General features: G+C 37.8%; 1 protein-coding gene across 1 annotated transcript in view; it reads left to right on the plus strand.

Moving 5' to 3' along the window:
• The window catches only part of SARNP (SAP domain containing ribonucleoprotein), a 98,677-nt gene that overhangs the window by 4,939 nt on the left and 74,264 nt on the right, over positions 1-19,474 (plus strand). The window contains exon 2 of the mRNA XM_006897686.1: positions 12,025-12,124. Coding sequence (XP_006897748.1) covers positions 12,025-12,124 — 100 coding nt within the window. The remainder of the gene's footprint in view (positions 1-12,024; positions 12,125-19,474) is intronic.

The following is a 19,474-nucleotide window of genomic DNA, read 5'->3' on the forward strand; positions in this document are numbered from 1 at the left end:
AAAAAAGTGAAATATTTGCTATTTATTTAAATATTATTGAATTGTAAGTGCATGTATATGTCAGTTGTTGAAAGTAGTTTGGAAAGGAAATTAGGTAAATTTTGTGACTAAGAGTAGATTGGGACTGTTGAAAAAGTTCTTTTAAGTTGTATAGAATTTGGCTTCATGTAGGCAGAAGAGAGTATGATCTGATCTGGTTTTGTTCTGGCAGTGTGAAGGATAGGATCTGGGGCGAAACAGAGTTCAACAGTTAGATATTTTACTCTAATTCTTAAAACTCTACCAGTTTGCTGAACTTCATTTATTATACTTCAGCCACAGTGTCTTTATTTCATCTCCTCACAATGGCCTTCACATCAGTTTCTAACACTTAACATGTCATTTATTATACAACAAACAGTGGTTGTAATCATTTACATACAGAGTTAAGTCTTATAATAAACCTATAAAGTAAATAATTACTGTTACCAATTTTAAGATGACAGAACTGGACTGCAGAGAGATTAAACATTGATTGAATAATTTGTGTCACAGCTCAACCCTAGGCAGTCTCTCTCCAGAATTCATGTTCTTAAATCACTGTGCGCTACCCCCTTTCCTTTCTACCTTAGCTGCAGTTTCTTTTGCCTAGGGTGCTCTTGCCACCCTTGTCCACGAAAGATATTTGTCTAATTAACTAGTCACCCATTAGCTGTCATTCATTATTTACTGAAAGAAGCTTTCTCCAGCTTTCCTAGAAACTCATGTTGTCAGGCCCTTTTTATATGGTTTTTATAGGATGTTGTACTTATTTTTTACTATTATATCACTTAAACATAAGATCATTGAATGTTTCCCTATTGGATTGTGAGTTCCATGTAGGCAAAGGTCTTTTATCTTTTCCTTTCAATTATTCCTTTGTGGTGCAGGAGATGGCAAAGTTCACATCTGTTGTTCATAGGGTTGCTATGAGTCCTAGTCATCAGCAAAAGACAACTGTGTGTGCTAGGGATTCAGCAAAGAGAAGTAGACAAAAATCCTTAACTGAGGAAGGAGCAATAATAGTGATAAAATCTAAGGAGAAAAATATGGGGTACAGTAGGTGAGAATGTTACCATTTTAAATAGAGTGGATGAAACCTTACTAAGAAGGTGATGTTTAAGCAAAGACTTGAAAAAGGTGAGGAAGGGTGGAAAATGTTTAAGGAATAGCAAGGCAGGCCATTTTTAGCTTATTAAAACAAGCAATGGTAATAAAAATAGTTGGCTAAGAAGGGTAACTGTTATGGGTCATTATTAACCCACTGTTGTTGAATCCTTTCCAACTCAGTGACCACAGTGACCCTTTGTTCTAAGCTGTAAATCTCAAGGGGAGGAGACTACTTTATTTCTGCACAAAATAGCTGGTGAGATCTAGGTGCTGACCTTTGGGTTAGCAGCCTAGCACTTATCCTATTACACCACCAAGACTCCTTTGATTAGTACTCTGGCTTTTTCCCTTAACATGTCAAACTACTGAGGAATTTTTAAATGTTAGAATGTTATTATCAGCCCTAAATTTTCAAAGGGTCACTGTGATTGCTCTCTAAATAGATGCCACTTGGCACTTGAATAGTGCAGAGTTAGTATGTGCACTTCATGCTGCCAAATCAGCAAAATTTATCTAACTTTTTACTCCAAAAGCTTAACTAGAGATAGTTTGCTATTCAGTGGAAGTTATACGAATAGCAGTCAGTTAACACATTTTTATGTTACACGAATAATGTTGTACCATAAAAGCTATGTTTTCAGTACTGTTTTTGTTGTTGTGTATCATAGAGTCAGAACCCCCTCATAGCTGACTCTCCAGCAGGTTTTCAGAGGCAATTAATCACATGGGAGGAGATTACCAATCCTTCTGTGGAGCAGCTGGTGGCCTCCAACTGTGTGCCTTCAGTATTGCAGTGCAGTTTCTTACCACTAGGCCGCCAGGGCTCCACTATAATACTATACTACTATAATAGGGGGGAAAAATTTCACAAAAAGTCCAAGATTTCCATGCCTGCTAGCATTACTGCAGTGATGCTGTCAAAGATTTTTTAAACAATGATCCTTAAACCAGGTTAATTTATCTTGAAATGGCAGGCAGCCACAGCTTTGTATCTTAACTTGTTGTACATGTCAAGCTGTTCAATTTATTCTCAGTGTCATGACTTCTCTGCTTCATGGCAGTACTTAACGGGTATCATTATTGACATTTAAGGGTTTCCTGGTGTTATTCACATGTCCTGGTGTTATACAGTATTGTACTCAACAGAGTGACAAACATACCACTTTTTACTTCAGTGCACAGTTTGCCTCAGTGAACTGCTTATGTAGATATGATTAGCATCAAGGCTTTTTTTTTAATTACCTATAAATGGACGTACACAGTTTAAACCCATGTTCAAGGGTCAAGTATAAAAGTTCTTATAGTAGTATGTAAGAGAAAGAGTAGGGGAGTAGTGTTCAAAGTGATTAACAGTACTTTAATTCAAGGAATTAGAGCTTTTGAAATAGAGCTAACAGTTTACTGATGATTGAATTCAGGGGAGTGAATAAGTGATATAAGTAGAATGACAGCCAAAAAAGTAATTTTACTGAGTATTAGTATTTACAAGGTTGGGTACAAAAAGCTGTAGCAAAGCAGAGCAGCATTCCAAGTTTGTAAGACAATAACCTGTACAGAAGAAAACTGTCTAGTCTTCTGTGGAATCGCTGATGGATTTGAACCACTGACATTTCAATTATTAGCTCTTGTTTTTTAGCAACTGAGCATTTAACCATTTTGCCATCAGGCCTTCTTTGGGGCTAAAGAAGAGAGGTAAAAGAATCATGAGAATAGTGCAGTCATTTTAGTTAAGATTATGTATGACCTAGAATCAGATTAGAGTTGGCATATTGATTCCAGTGTTTACTAACTAAAGGAACCTTGGTAGCCCCGTAGGTTAAATATTAGACTACTAATCAAAAGATGAGTGGCTTCCTACAACCATGAGAGAATAAAATACATGAATGGGACCTTCTAAGAATCAAATCCTTATGCACATAAAAAAAAAACACCAAAAAACAAAAAAAGAACAAACCAACTTTTCTAACAGGGTAAAAAGGAAAGCCACAGACTGGGGGAAAATATTTGGTAATGACATATCTGATAAGGGACTCATATCTAAAACTGATAAAATACTCCAGCACCTCAACAAAATAAAGGTAAACAACCCAATCGCAAAATGGGTGTGGGGTATGAATAGATACTTCACCAAAGAAGACATTCAGATGGCAAACAAACACTTGGAGAAATGTTCAAAATCCCTAGCTATCAGAGGTGCAAGTAAAAATTGCTTTGAGATATTATCTTACCCCAACAACAGTTGTCAAATTCAACAGAATAGCAAACAATAATTGCTGGTGAGATTGTGGAGAAATTGGAACCCTATTCACTGCGGGTGGGAGTGTAAAATGGTGCAACTGTTATGGAAGGTGGTTTGGCACTTTCTCAAAAAGTTGAAAATAGAAATATCATCTGACCCAGCAGTGTCATTACTGCACCACCCAAACAAATGTATGTGCACCCATGTTTATTGCTGCTTTATTTACAATAGTAAAGAGATGGAAGCAACCCAAGTGCCCATCAACAAATAAATGAATAGGAAAATTATGGTAGATTCATACAATGGAATACTACCCAGTATTGAAAAACAATGAACTTGTAAAACATTATACAGTATGGGTGATGCTGAAGGACATTTGTTGTTATGTGCCATCAAGTCACATGGGACTAATAGAGACCCTATATACAGTAGCTCTGAAGCCTGCCCTGTTCTGACCAGTCTCACTGATTTCAATACACCTACCCCCATTGCCCCACTTACTGTATCAGTCCATCTCATCTGGGGTCTTCCTCTCCTGCTCTGTCCCTCCACCCTTCTGACCATGATGTCCTCCTCCAGGGACCGGTTCCTCCTGGCCACATACCCAAACTATGTGAGATGGATCTTCAAAATCCTAGCTGCCAAGGAGAAACTTGGTTTAACCCTCTCCAAGACCTATTTGTTTTCTTGGCAGTTCGTGGTATGCATGTTCAAGACTATTTACCACCACCACAGTGCGAAGGCATTGATTCTTCTGTCATCCTTAGCCATTGTCCAGCTCTCTGATGCATAGCAAGTGATTGTGAAGACCATGGCCTGGATTAGGCGCACCTTAGTCTCTAGACTGACATCATTGTTTTTCAGTACTCTCTGGAAAGGTCCCTGACAGCACATTTTTCCCCAGTGCAATTTATTGTTTGATTTCCTGTTGCTGGTTCCAAAAGTGTTGATTATGGAGCAAGCTGTAATTGTTAACAAAGCTTTGTCTCATATACATTGGCCATGTTGTTAGGAGGGCTGGCTGTTCCTGGGAAAGACATCATGCTTGGAAAGGTAGAGGAGGGTCAGTGAAAGAGAAGACCTTTAATAAGATTGATTAATAGTGGCTACTGCAATGGGCTCAAATATATCAGAGATGATGAGGATGGCGTAGGATTCAAATCAACAGCACTAATAACAACTGTGGGTTGGATAGATAGAATTGGAGATTATTTTGATACTGAAAAATAAGATTTAAAAAAATTGTTTGAGTAGATGATTCATGTATAATTTTACCCTTTTCTACTTAGATAGCTTTTTTTTAAAAATTTTATTATTTTTGTGTGCGTGTACCATCAAATCAGATTTGACTGGTACAGGAGGAGATTGTCCCTCCTTTCCCGGCAGAGCATCTGGTGGATTCGAACCGTCTACTTAGATAGCTTTTTCTTTCCATTTTCAATTAGTATTACTTAGCTTGGTTTTTATCCATCCAGGCATCTTTGTAAGGAGGATTGTGTGTGTATATGTATGCACACTTTTTAATATATCTGTGTGCATATCCACATAGTGAATACTGAAGACTTTTTATCTTTGAATTGTGGTGTTGGTGAGTAATTTTTTATTGAGATTTTAATGAAAGTTTATAGAAAACTTTCCATTGATTGATTGTTACACATTTTCCTCCCTGCCCAGTTAGATTTTCTCTTTGAGAAAAAAAAATTCTTTCATCCCTACTCAGATGAATAATTTCAATATGCCATGTTGTTGTTGTTCCGTCAAGTCTGGCCTGACTCAGTTGACACCCCGACAGGTTTTCAGAGGCAGTAAATCCCATTAGAGTAAATTACCCATCTTTCTCCCTCAGAGCAGCTGATGGTTTAAAACCATGCACCTTTGGGTTGACAGCAAAACTCGTTATTACTGAGCATCCAGAGTTCCCAAATATACCATGGATTGCCAACAAGTCTGTCCTGAAATTAGTGCAGCCAAAGTGTTCTTTAGAAGCAATGATGGTGAGACTTTGTCTCACATGGTTTTGGAGGAGCCAGTCCCTGAAGAAAGACATAATGCTTGGAAAAAGTCAGTGAAAAAATGGAAGACCTTCAGCAGTATGGATTGATACAGCCACCACAACAATAGGATTAAACATATTAGACTTTGAGGGGAACAGTACCAAACTGGGTAAGTTTTCATTTTGTTGAACATAGGGACACTGTGAGTCAGGTGACTTGCTGACACCTAATGATGTGTATACATATGCATGCATATGTACATACATACATTTTACATTAAGGTTAGTATACTGTATATAGTATGTTTTAGACATCTTTATTTAGCCCTAGTGGCATAGTGTCTAGTGAGTTGCACTGCTGACCTAAATGTAGAGCCAGTTATTCCATGGCAGAAAGAAGGGCGATGCCACATGATTTATGTCTCTTATGAGTAAAGTTTGACATGACTATGAGTTACGAGTTTTGAGTTTCTGAATTGTGACTATCTAGATTATAGATTAATAACTAGAGATGAAAGAGAATTGATAACTTTGACCTGTGGTGCTGGAGAAGAGTATTGAATATACCATACACTGCCAGGCGAACATACAGGAGAGGGTGAAATCAGACTGCTCTTTGGAGGCAAGGATTCTGAAGCTCCATCTGACATACTTTGGGTATGTTGCAAGGAGGGACCAGTCCTTGGAGAGGGACATCATGCTTGGAAGGATTGAGGGGCAGTACAAGAGAGGAAGACCCTCGATTAGATGGATTGATTCAGTAACAAGGATAATGAAGGTAGGTGTGTCAGAGACAATAAAGTTGGCACAGGATAAAGCAAGTTTCAGGGCTATTGTACATAGGGTTGCTATGAGTCACAAGCGACTTGATGATACAGAACAACAGAATAATAAAAATATAGTCCACAGTCCATATTGGTCAAAGATTCATCAGCAGTCTGCATTATGCAGATGACACACCTGCTTGCTGAAACGGAAGAGGACCTGAAGTGCTTGCTGCAAAAGGTCAAGGACTGCAGCCTTCAATATGGATTGAGGCTCAATGTCAAGAAGACAAAGATTCTCACCGCTGGGCCAATTGGCAGCATCAGGATGGATGGTGAAGAGATTGAGATTGTTCACAGCTTTAGTTTACTTGGCTCCTCAGTCAACACTCTTGGCACCAGCAGCCAGGAAATTAAAAGACATAATGTGATGGGGAAAGTTTGCTGTTAGGGACCTCTCCAGAGTACTGAAGAGCAGTGGTGTCACTCTGGAGAGTAAGATGTTCCTGATACAAGCCATGGTCTTTGCCATTACTTGCTATGCATCAGAGACCTAGATAATGACTAGGGATGATAGAAGGAGAATTGATGCCTTTGAGCTGTGGTGCTGGAGAAGAGTGTTGAATAGACCATGGACTGCTAAAAAAACCGAACAGATTCAACCTGGAGAGGGTGAAACCAGACTGCTCCTTGGAGGCAAGGATTCTGAAGCTTCGTCTGACATACTTTGGACATGTTGCAAGGAGGGACCAGTCCTTGGAGAGGGACATTATGCTTGGGAGAATGGGGGGACAGTGCAGGAGAGGAAACCCCTCTATGAGGTGGGTTGATTCAGTGACTGGAATAATGGGAGTGGGTGTGTTGGAGACAGGCTGGCACAGGGCAGAGCAGGATTTAGGGCTGTTTGTACATAGGGTCGGTATGAGTCACAGGCGACTTGATGGCACATAACACAACAGTTCATATTTGGACTGGCTCATGAGCTGTTTATTATTGGTTAGAACAAAGATTGAGAATAAGCTTTTATAAACTTTCATGAGAGTTTGACATAATCCTTTTGCCAAATGTGTTATCATTTTTCTAGTATTAACCTTGGAGTTTTTTTTAAATAATTGAGTTGGAAAATTATAAAATGTTGACAAACTTCATTTTATCTTTTTATAAAACATTCTTTGAAATTTAGGAGTCTAGAGTCACTGATTTTATTTAATATTACCTTATTCAGGGAGCTCTGGTGGCTTACTGGCAAGAAGCTGCGCTCCTATCCTGAAGGCATGCAATTCAAATCCACCAGATGTTCCACTGGAGAAGGAGAGGCAATCTCCTGTGCCAAGTCACATCTGATTCGACAGTACACAACAAGAAAGAAAGAAAAAAAAATTATCTAATTCTTTATCCAATGTCTAACAAATTTTTAAAATGCTTATTAAGTGCCAAATTATGGTGAAAATGTTTTACAGATATTTACTGTAACCAAGCTAAAGGTCTCATAGCCCTGGTGTGTCCACTTACTGTACAACGGTAACTTGTGGTTGCTGTGAAGCTGAACTCTGACGCTGATGTGTCAAATGCATGAAATGATTGGTTACCCATGGTGGACAGTGTTGGGTGAAACGGCCTGATTAAAACAAGCTTGGAAGTAGGAGCAGCATCCATTTCCGTAATAGCTTGCCTCCGGAAACCCTATGAACCTAGAGAGAGGATGAGAGACACACAGGTGTTGAGGATTCTCCTTCATAGGGTCGCTATGAGTTGCCTGCGACTTGATGGCACTTAACAACAACATAATTTTACAAAAGCAATACTGTTTTTACTTACATTTCATAGATAAGGAATCTGAGACATAGGTTAAATTACCTAGGGTCATGGCTAGTTAGTGCTAAGTGGTAGAGCTAGAATTTAACCCAAGCTGTCTGGCCATATTTTTTAACAGTTGTGCTGTTCAGCAGCTCAACAGTACCTCATATATTGAGAAGCCTTTTAAAAACAGACTTTTGTACCTTTCCCTTAAATGAAAAACAACAAAACCCCCAAACATTTTTTATAGGTGATTATCTACCATGTTTGTTAGTAGAAATTGTTACTGGTATATTGCATAGTTGAGTCATTATGTATATTCCTGCTTGTTTACCCTCCTCACTAAATATTTCATCACTCCATTCATTGTGACATTATTAAAAACTACCTCCAGATTGTATTTTCTTCCATTGATCGTGCTCCTCTGATTGAAAGATCAGGAATATTGAATATGCTCTCTAATTAAGTAATAAAGTTCTTTTATTGAAATCTGCTTCTGGCTTCTGCTCTTGGGCTGGTTAGGTCTGTATTTCAAAACTGCAAGGTGTTTATTGTTGCTGCTGGGAATATACACCAGTTCAGTGATTTCTACAATTCAAATGATTTTGATTACGTTTTCAAGTTCTAAAACCATTTTCACCGTCCTCTTCCAAGTTGTTAGCAGTCTACTTTCAGATCAACCTTCTGTTGTGCCTTGGTCTACGTGTGGGATATTTGAAGGGTTCCTTTTCCTGTTTGTATTCTTAGATCAGCATGTCAATATTCTTTTTTTTTTTTCCTATTTCAGTTCTTCTTTCTTTTTTTAGGGTGAAACACAGTTTATACCAACTTTGTAAGCAAACCAATATAAAATTTTAAAAAAGAAGATATTTGCAATCATTGGAAAAAAAAATTGGAAAGTTTAGTTCTTTTTTAGGGGGAACTATTAATCTTAAAATAAGAGCATAGAACTCAGAAAAGCTAGTAGTACATCATCTATTATAAATTCTATATTTGTTACCCACAACTTAAAATTAATAAGATCACATTAACACTTTTTGGCTTGTTAATGAATTGACGAGTCTTCTAGAAGTTGTATATTCTAAATTCTAATCCCTATATTTGTGGTTATGATCTCATTTGGAAATGGATTTTTGTAACAAGGCAGTATTAGTGTAGGATGTGTTGTAAATTAGTTATTTTGAGATACACAGGAGATTAAACAAACTAGCAGAGTTGAAGGATGAAAGATTCTAAGTCACATGATTGCCTGAGAGCAGAAGGTTGGTTTTTTTTTCTCTTTAAATTTTTTTATTTTTATTGTATTATCTTTATGTGTACTATCAAATCAGATCTGACTGGTACAGGAGGAGATTGCCCCCTCCTTCTCCAGCAGAGCATCTGGTGGATTTGAACTGCATACCTCTGGGATTGCAGTGCAGCATCTTGCCACTCTGGCCACCAGAGCTCCCTTCTGAGAGCAGAAGTTAAGAGGAGGCAAGGGCCTTCTAGAGCCTACACACAGAGGGAGCTTTCCCTTAGAATTGGAACTCTGAGTTAAGAATTCTAGACTGCTAACATGAGAAAATAAATTTCCATTTGTAAGAGCATCTGCTTGTAGTATTTTTCACTTGAAATTAAAACCTTGTGGTCTTTATCCTTTGAATTACTTGTGCACCAGATTGCCCTCATTTGTTTTTTGCACAGTTAAGTACAGGACTCTTTGTATTCTTACTAAAATTGAAGATTCATTTTGGTTTTTGTTCTCCCTGAAGAGTTGTGAGGGCTTTTTCATTTGTTTTAGTTCTGTCAGTATTGTGAGATGTCATTGAGTAAACTTTGACCCATAACAGCCCTGTGAACAACAGATCAAAACCTTGCCCTAACCTGTGCCGTCTTCACAATGTCATGCTTAACCCCATTGTTGTAGCCATTCACAATATCAGTCAAATCTTACTGAGCTGATCCCCCTTTCCCAAGCATGTCTTTTTCCAAGGACTAGCCCTTCCTTACAGCATGCCGAAAGTGAGGCAAAGTTTCACCACCCTTGTCTTAATGAACATTTTGATTGCACTTCCTCCAAGACAAGTTTGTTTGTTCATTTGGCAGTCCATGCTGTATGTGGTACTCTTTGCCGACACTGCAATTTAGTGACATTGATTCTTTGGCATTCCTTTTCATGTCATACTTTCATGTGGATGTGGAACAATGGAAAAATACCATGACTTGGATCAGATGCACCTTGATTTTTAAACTGACATCCTTTAGCTATTTATCACTTTTTTTAGCTTTTTTAGCACTCTTAAGAGGTCCTTGACATAGATTTACCTGTGCAACATGTCTTGATTTCTTTAATGTGTATTTATTTATTTTATTCATTGTTACACATTTTCTTCCCTCTATTGATTTTTTTTTTTACTAATTTTAATGAACATTTACAGAGAATTTGGATTTCCATTCATTCATTGCTGCACTTCTCTACCCGTCCAGGCCTCTCCCCCCCGCCCCCCAGTTCGCTCCACTCTTTCAAAAGCAAAAGAAAGACTCCCAAAAAATAAAAAAAAAGGAAAGACTCCCTCCCTGGTACACAATTCCCCCCCCCCCCCAAGTACATTCCACTATGCAACCTTAATTGTGGACTCTTGTATCTATTGATTTCTTGACTGCTGCTTCCATGGTTATTGCTTGTGGATACAAGTAAAAGGAAATCCTTGGCAACATCAGTCTTTTCTTCATCTCTTATTTTGTTGCCAGTTGGTCCAGGTGTCAAGATTTTTATTTTCTTGATGAATATATTTCTTTTCTCTGTTGTTGGAAAAATTTATTAAGTACGTTTATGGCACATAACAACAACAACAATTATGTCTTTAGTCAAATTCTAATAATTATCAAATCTCCAATAGAACTCTGTAACAAGACACTAAATGATACTTTCCACATTGACACAGATCCTTAATCAGTTCACTTTTGGGTTAAGCTAGTTAAAACATCTGTTTATGTTGTGCTTAGACTTGAATATATGTATATAGTAGATTTTATTAAGAAATCTAGTATAATAGATGGTAAGAATTGTTAAGTTCTATTAAGTTGACTATGACTCATAGTGACCCTATGAATAAGGGATCTGAACCCTGCCCTATCCTGTCCCATCTTGACCATCTTTGACATACTCAAACACACTATTATAGTCATTGGCCATTCCATCTTGTTGAGGGCCTATCCCTCCTTTGCTGACCCTCCACCACCTTTACTTCGTATGATTTCCTTTTCCAAGGACTGGCCTCCCCTTAACAACATACCGAAACTATGTGAGATAGGTTTCACTGTTTCACTTTCCTTGCCCGCAAGGAACATCTGGACAGCACCTTTTCCAAGACACATTTGTCATTTTGGCAGTCCATAGGATATTCAACTCTCTTACCTAACTACAAAACTCAAAGACATCGATTATTCTTATGTCATCCTTAGTCATTAGTCATCTTTCAGTTGTATGACAGGTAATTGAAAAGATCATAGTTTGGATTAGGCATTCCCACTGTACTACATCTTTTCATTTCCTGGATGCTAGTGCCAAGGATATTGATGAAGACTATATATAGTGTTTGATCCTTGGTGGTAAGCATTTCAAGTCCTCTCTTTTAGCAGGCAGAGTTGTGCCACCTGCATATACAGATTGTTGATGACTTTTCCTCCAGTCCTAATGCCACATTGTTCATATATACCTGTTTCTTGAATGATCTGTGTGCATACAGATTGAATAGATATGGAGAAAGGATATATATCCCTGACACACATCTTGAAGATTGATTCTTTCCATATGCTATCCTGTCTCAGTCATTTTTAAGGAAAAAAAATTTTTTCTCAGAACTATTAAAAAATACATAAAGCTTTCTGATAGCTTATATAAAGAGGCCAGAATGTTATTTAAGGAATTGAATCTGTTAGAAAAATCCTTTTGCACATTGAATAGTATTAGAGGGAAATAGGCCATTTCCCAGGGATTTGGTGAGATTAAAGGGCAGTAATTTGTGATTGAACTTTCTTTTTTCTTGTGAGGACTACTTCTTTACATTCGCCAGGGTTTATCCTGTTAAATAAAAAAAAGCCTTATTCTTTTTTCTCAGCTTGCTGAACTAAAGCAAGAATGTCTTGCTCGTGGTTTGGAGACCAAGGGAATAAAACAAGATCTCATCAACAGGCTCCAGGCATATCTTGAAGAGCATGGTGAGTGTTTTGTGGAGGCAAAGAGTGATATGAGTGAGGCGATTCCTTTTCAGGCTCTGTCAAATAGAAGCTTTCTTCTTTTCATTTGGGTTGTTGTTGATCTAAGTGCTTGATTAACTACACCAAAGAAACTGTCTTAGTGATCCAAAGCAGTACTATAATGCAGAGAAATAATCTCCTGTTTTTTTAAATTGTAATTTTTATTTCAGCAAGTTTTTAAAAGATAATACAAGGATATTAATGAGTCTATGAATTGGTTGACTTAAGTTCTAATTGCTGTTATGTCAGAAATTTATTAGGTAACTTGAGATAGTCACTGTTTACATAATGAAATGTCTGATCTGTGAAATGAGATGTTTTCTTAAACCTGGGAATCCGTAAACCTAGATAATTTCTGGTCCTTTTCAGCTCTGAAGTTATCTAAATCTGCCCTTTAAACCTAACAAAACATGTTTAAGACAAGGTCATCCCAGGTTATACAAGTCATTTCTGCAGTTTTTATTTATGCATTTCCCCCTATTATTTCCAGTCCTCATTTCATTTACTTTCCTCCTTACACAAATATTCTAAGGTGTTTGGTGTGTGTTTTGTTATCTTTCCCTTTGTAAGCTATGTAGTGTTGTTTGGTGTACAGAATTTTGTTGTTACTGTTATGTACCATTAAGTCAGAACTAACTCATAGCTGACCCTGCAGCATGTTTTCAAGGGCAATAAATCAGACAGGAGGAGATTGCCTTTCTTTCTCCCATGGGGGGGGGGTAGGTGGATTCAAACTGCAGTACTTTTGGATTGGCAGTGCAGCTTCTTATCACTAGGCCAATAAAATAACCTCATTTTATTCTTCATTTTTCTCTTATAGTACTGTGTTTTTAAAAGATAAACCCTTAAGAGTATCCTGAGGCAAAAGCTTTTATAGGAAAAATAAGTGTAAATCTTTGTGCCATGGAACTATGTGATCATCTTGTCTTTGGCTTCCAGTTGTTGTATAGTTTTTTATTATGTATACAAAAAAACCTGCCATTGAGTCATTTTCACTTCATTGACACTTTGCATCAGGTTTTCTAGGCGGTAAATCTTACAGCAAGGGGACGGTCTCATCTCTCACCCATAGAGCAGCTGGTAAGGTCAAACTACTGACCTTTTTGGTGGCAACCTAATATTTAACCTACTGTATACCACCAGCACCACCACGTTTTTACTTAATTCACTTGGTAGCGAGCACTTATATTGTCTTTTAAGTCTCGACTGCTATAACTAATACTAACATAAATAATTTCATATCCTTTATGTTTTGTCCTGAAAATCTTTCTGGGATATATAGATCCAGGAATAGAACTGCTAGGTGATACCTATTTTTAAAAATATACATTACCAGATTTGTTTTACAGAATTGCAGCATGAATCTATACTTTCATTAGCACTGCATGAGAGTTCTTATATTGCTACAAACCTAAACTTTGTTCTTTTTTTTTTTTATTTATTTTTTTTTAATTTTATTTTGTGTATGTGTGTCTGTGTACCGTCAGATCAGATCTGACTGGTACAGGAGGAGATTGTCCCTCCTTTCCCGGCAGAGCATCTGGTGGATTTGAACCATGCATCTCTGGGATTGCAGTGCAAACTTTGTTCTTTTAAATGTCTATTTTTTATAATGTTTTGATAGTTTTATTTTTATTTCTCTAGTATAAAAAAGGTTTAAATGTACTTGTGTTCATGACTATTTGCATTTTTTCTTTGCCCATTTTCCTGTTGGGGTTCTTGTCATTCGGTTGATAGTTTGTGGGCATTTCTTTTATATCTTAGTAATTAGTCCCTTGTTGATTATATTTTTCATTTTTTTGAAAATTATCTTTATTTGTTGAGACTCTACTACAAAATTTTCAATCTCTGATATTATTAAATGTAGCATTAAGAATATTCCTAAAAGTCCCAAGTTAAATAGTTGGAAACTAAAGTTTAAAAAATAAAGTTACTAATACATATAAAATATGGGTAAATAAATTAATTTGCCAATATTGTTACATGAGGTATTACCCTACTGAAATATAGTGATCTTACTATTGGAAACACTCTTTCTATGTGTTTTATAGTGGTAATATGAGACAATCATGTAGCTTAGTAACTTTAAAAATAAGGCCGTAGGCACATGATTTAAAAATTACTTCCTAAAAGCAGTAGTCACTCTGAAGATGTCATGTTCCATCTTCTTTTTCATTGATTCATTTTAGCTGTCAAACAAGATAGGAACTTAAAGGTTGTTGGAATACATCTCTTGTCACTTCCTTGAAAAGGGCACAAAACCCCATTTCTCCTTGGTGTGGATATAACCATGTGCATACTGATTGAATTCCAGGGAACAGTGCTTTCCACATCATTCAAATGTGTACTGGAAGGGCTTCTGTCCAGTGTGAACCAGAAAATTCTGTTTCAGTTTGGAGACCTCTCAATGAAAACTTTCCTGTAGTCTACACAGTGTAGTCTTGGGGTCAGTGCACTAGGAAATACTTTCTCAGGGAGACAGTATCTGTAACTTTGTTTTGCGTTCACTCTGATGACAAACAGTTGTTTGTAGATCATCATATTCTTAATTTTTTTTTCTTGGCTTCTTTTTAGCAAATTCTGCCAGTTGTTAGTCCTTGTTCTACTTGTTATGTGCCATCAAGTTGCCAGAGACTGATATTGACCCTATGTACAACAGTTCTGAAACCTACTCTATCATGAGCCAACCTCATTTGTCCCTGACAAACCTGACCCCATTACCATAGTCACTGAATCAGTCCATCTCATTAAGAGTCTTCCTCTCATGTGCTGTCCCTCCACCCTCCCAAGCATAATGTCCCTCTTCAAGGACTGTTCAGTCCCTCCTTGCAGAATGCCCAGAGTATGCCATATAGAGCTTCAAAGTCCTTGCCTTCAAGGAGCAGCCTGGTTTCACCCTCTCTAGGACAGATTTGTTTGTTTTCTTGGCAGTCCTTGGTATGTTCAATACTCTTCGCTGACACCAAAAACATCGATTTTTCTTCTATCATCCATATTCATTGTCTATCTCTCTGATGCATAGCAAGTAATTGCAAAGACCATGGCTTGGATCAGGTACACCTTAGTTTCTAGACTGTCATCATTGCTCTTCAGTACTCTGGAAAGATCCCTGACAGCAGATTTCCCCCAATGCAATTTGTCTTTTGATATCCTGGCTGCTGGTGCCAAGAGTGTTGATTATGGACCAAGCAAGCTGAAGCTGTTAACATTTTCACCATCTATCATGATGTTGCCAGTCGGCCCAGAGGCGAGAATCTTTGTTTTCTTGATGTTAGGGCCTTAGACTCTGATTGATAATTCATTGCTAATATGACACTAGGAGGAAGTTTATTGCCCATCAGATAGTCAGAATACTCACTTTTGAGACAGTTCTTCTTTTGGTCCTCTAAAGGAAATTCAAGATGTGAATTGTCTCTAAAAACTTGTTGAGTAAGATCTTATGCTGGCTTAAGTAAGTTCTCTACCAGGATGAATTCCGAAAACTCAGCCTCTTATTGTGGATTCTAAATAACAAGGAAGACCTCCTCTTCAACTACCTGAAAGCCAATCTCATAGTATACCTTCATAATATAAAGGACCACATTGGATTAACAGATTCCTTTGCTGCCTGTGGTACCTGACTCAGCTAGACTGGGTGTGGTATAGTCCTAGTCTTTTCCACTCTGGTCTTTATGTTAACTTCTTGAACTTTTCTTCGGTTGCTGATCTGTATCCTCCTGTTTGGTTCCTCCTTGAAGATTTGGAACAGCACCTTCTATATACTCAAGTCACTGAGGGACAGAGCATCTTCTGACTTTTTCATTTTGCACTCCAGCACTTGGGAGCACTGATGACCTAGTGGTAGGAATCATGCTGTCAGCCCAAAAGTGTGTGGTTCGAATCCACCAGCTACTCCACAGAGAAAAAGACAGTCTCCACCTGTACTTTTTACTGTCTCTGAAAAGCAGTTGGAGTGTCAGTTGTGGGTTAGTTCTGACTTTATAGTACCCAACAACTAATTTAGCACTTAGTACATTTGACATGCTGTTCCAGTACACTCATATCTTGTACTCCTTAAAACACTATAGCTAGGGGAGCTCTGGTAGCCTAGTGGCAAGGAGCTGCAACTACAATCCCAGAGGCGCACGGTTCGAATCCACCAGATGCTCTGCCGGAGAAGGAGGGACAATCTCCTCCTGTACCAGTCTGATCTGATTTGACGGTACACTCACACAAAAATAATAAAATAAAATAAAAAAAATAAACATTAGAGCTAAGAAATCCTTGTTGACTTTAGACTACTTTTCTTTCCTTTTTTGATTAATCTTCATGGTGTCTTTTTGTTACATATTGGTGGCATTAGGTGTTAAGTCAGTTTTGATCCATAGTGACCTTATATACAATAGAAAAAACAAAAGAACCCCTACCCAGTCCTGGGCTATCCTCACAATTGTCCATTCATTACATTGAGAGTCTTCTTCTGGGTTTGGTTTGTGGTGTTGTTTGGTTGGTTTTTTGTTTGTTTTTTGCTGACCCTTTGCTTTGCCACGTGAGATAACTTCTTCCAGGGACTATCCTTCCATATAACATGTCCAAAATACAATGAGATAAAGTCTTGCTATCCTTATTTCTGTGTTTCAGCTCCACTTCTTCCATGACAGAGTAATTCTTCTTCTGGCAATCTATAGTATATTCTGTATTCTCCTACCATGTTAGTACTTCACAAAGAGGCATTAGTTCTTCAGTACTTTTTATTGAGTGTCCAGTTTTTGCATGAGTTTGAGACATGTGAGACAATTGAAATTATGGCTTATGTCTTGTACACCTTACTCCCAAAATGATATTTTTGTTCTTTAACACTTTAAAGTAGTCATTTGCAGTGCATTTTAACTTGTTTTTTGACTGCTCCATTCTTAGGAGTTGATTTTGGATGATGTTGTTGTTATGTGCCGTTGAGTCGTTTGCGACTCATAGTGACCCTATGTACAACAGCCCTAAACCCTGCTCTATCCTGTGCCAATCTCATTGCCTCTGACACACCCATCCCAATTACTCCAGTCACTGAATCAATCCACCTCATAGAGGGTCTTCCCCTCCTGCGCTGTCCCTCTACTCTACCCAGCATGATGTCCCTCTCCAAAGACCTGTCTCTCCTTACAACATGTCCAAAGTATGTCAGACAAAGCACCAGAATCCTTGTCTCCAAGGAGCAGCCTGGTTTAATCGTCTCTACGACGAATCTGTTTGTTTTCTTGGCAGTCCATGGTACATTCAATACTCTTCTCCAGCACCACAGCTCAAAGGCGTCAATTCTCCTTCTATCCTCCCTAGTCATTGTCCAACTCTCTGATGCATAACAAGTGATTGCAAAGACCATGGCCTGTATCAGGCGGACCTTAGCCTCCAGAGAGACACCGTTGCTCTTGAGTACTTTAGAGAGGTCCCTAACCGCATAAAATTAAATCCTTGTTAACTTCAGTCAGTGTTGTCTCCCTTAATGATGATGTAGCTTATTGGTCCAGTTGTGAGGATTTTGTTTTTATGTTAAAGTGTAATCCATATTGAAGTCTGTAGCTTTGATTGTCATCAGTAAGTGCTTAAAGAGGTCTCTCTACTTTCAGCAAGCTAAGTTGTGTGATCTGCATAATTGCTGCAAATATTTTTTAATTATATTCAGTAATATTTTACTTACATGTGATAGTAATAACATTATCTGATAATTTCTGCATTCTGTTGGATCACCCTTCTTTAAAATGGGCCCAAATCTGAATTTCTTCCAGTCTGTTGGCCTGGTTACTACTTTCCAGAATTCTTGGTATAGATGAATGGGCACCTCCAGCATTGCATATGTTTATTGAAATATCTCAGTTGACATTTCGTCAACCTCCTGGAGATAGTGTGGCTTGAACTTTTTTATTTTGATGTATCTTTTGATATTTTCTATTCAGTTCTCATGTTTTTCTTTTGTGTTTGCGTATCCATATTCTAGAGTAAGGTTGAGAATATCTTCCATATTGATCTTTCTTTCACGTGTTTTTAATGACTTTTCTTTCTTCATATTTAGTATCCTCCAGCTTGATTCATCTTGTCTCCATACATTAGTGTCTAGTGTATAAAATCTATTTTCCTTTTATTTTGGTTGTGATTTGAGTGAAAGTTTAAAAAGCATATTGCCTTTACATTGAACCATTAATATACTTTTTTAATGACATTAATTGCAATAACTCCACATGTATCCACTCTTCCCAATTCTTCCAGAAGATTTGTGTTTCTATTACTCTTTCTATCCCTACCGGCCTTTTGAACTTTATCCCTGAGCAACTGCTGCCCATTAGACCTTTATGTAATTGATTATTCTAAGGATTGAGTGTCTCCCTGGTGTCATTTCTCACTTCATAGACCTGTCTGGCATTTGCTTAAATGTTGAACCACATGGGTGTTGGGTCTGAGTCATTAAGGGTCAGAGTCTCAGGGATTCAACCAGTCTCTAGTGGACCAGTAAGCCTGGCCATGGGTTTGTTTTTTAGTTGTAGTCAACATTTTCACCCAGTCTATCCAGGACCTTCTCCTGTACTCCCTTTTAAGAGTGGCCAGACATCATCTAATTTTTCTGATTATTTGGTTATAGAGGTTGACATTTCATGGGGTCCATTTCCATTAGTCTTTTTGGACTAATGGTTTTCTATGGATCTTTGCTTTTCTTTGTGCTTTTTTTGTTTTTTGGGTTTTTTTTGTTTTTGTTTTTGTTGTTCTGGACTATGAGAAACCAGTAGTTACACCCTAGGTAGCTGCCTGCAGTATGTGTGTTTGTGCTTTTAAGATAATCAATTGCTAGTTACCAAAAGAAGATTTAGAATATTGTCTTTGTGGACTGTGGTGGTGTTCCCCAAGTCTGTAGTCCTAAACATTTCCTCAGACTACTAGGTTATAATATAAACTTGTTAGAAATTTTATATCTTGGTCAAATCTGTCCTTGAAATAGTCTCTAAATTCAGGTGGCTTATAAGCGAGGTAAAAGAAGTCACTCTGGAGCCTAAGGTACTCCTGATCCAGGCTATAGTCTTCTCAATTGCTTGCTATGTTTCAGAGAACTGGATGATGACTAGGAATGATAGAAAGAAAATTGATACCTTAGAGCTGTGGTGCTGGAGAAGAGTGTTGAATATACCATGGACTGCAAGGAGAATAAACATGTTCGACCTAGAGAGGGTGAAACCAAGATGCTCCTTGAAGGCAAGGATTCTGAGGGTTCATCTGACATACTTTGTGCATGTTGCAAGGAGGGACATCATGCTTGGAAGTGTGGAGGGACGAAGAAAGAGAGGGAGACCA

This window comes from Elephantulus edwardii, unplaced genomic scaffold (assembly GCF_000299155.1).
Source record: "Elephantulus edwardii isolate Elephantulus edwardi_28Jun2011 unplaced genomic scaffold, EleEdw1.0 scaffold00212, whole genome shotgun sequence".
Classification (NCBI taxonomy): domain Eukaryota; kingdom Metazoa; phylum Chordata; class Mammalia; order Macroscelidea; family Macroscelididae; genus Elephantulus; species Elephantulus edwardii.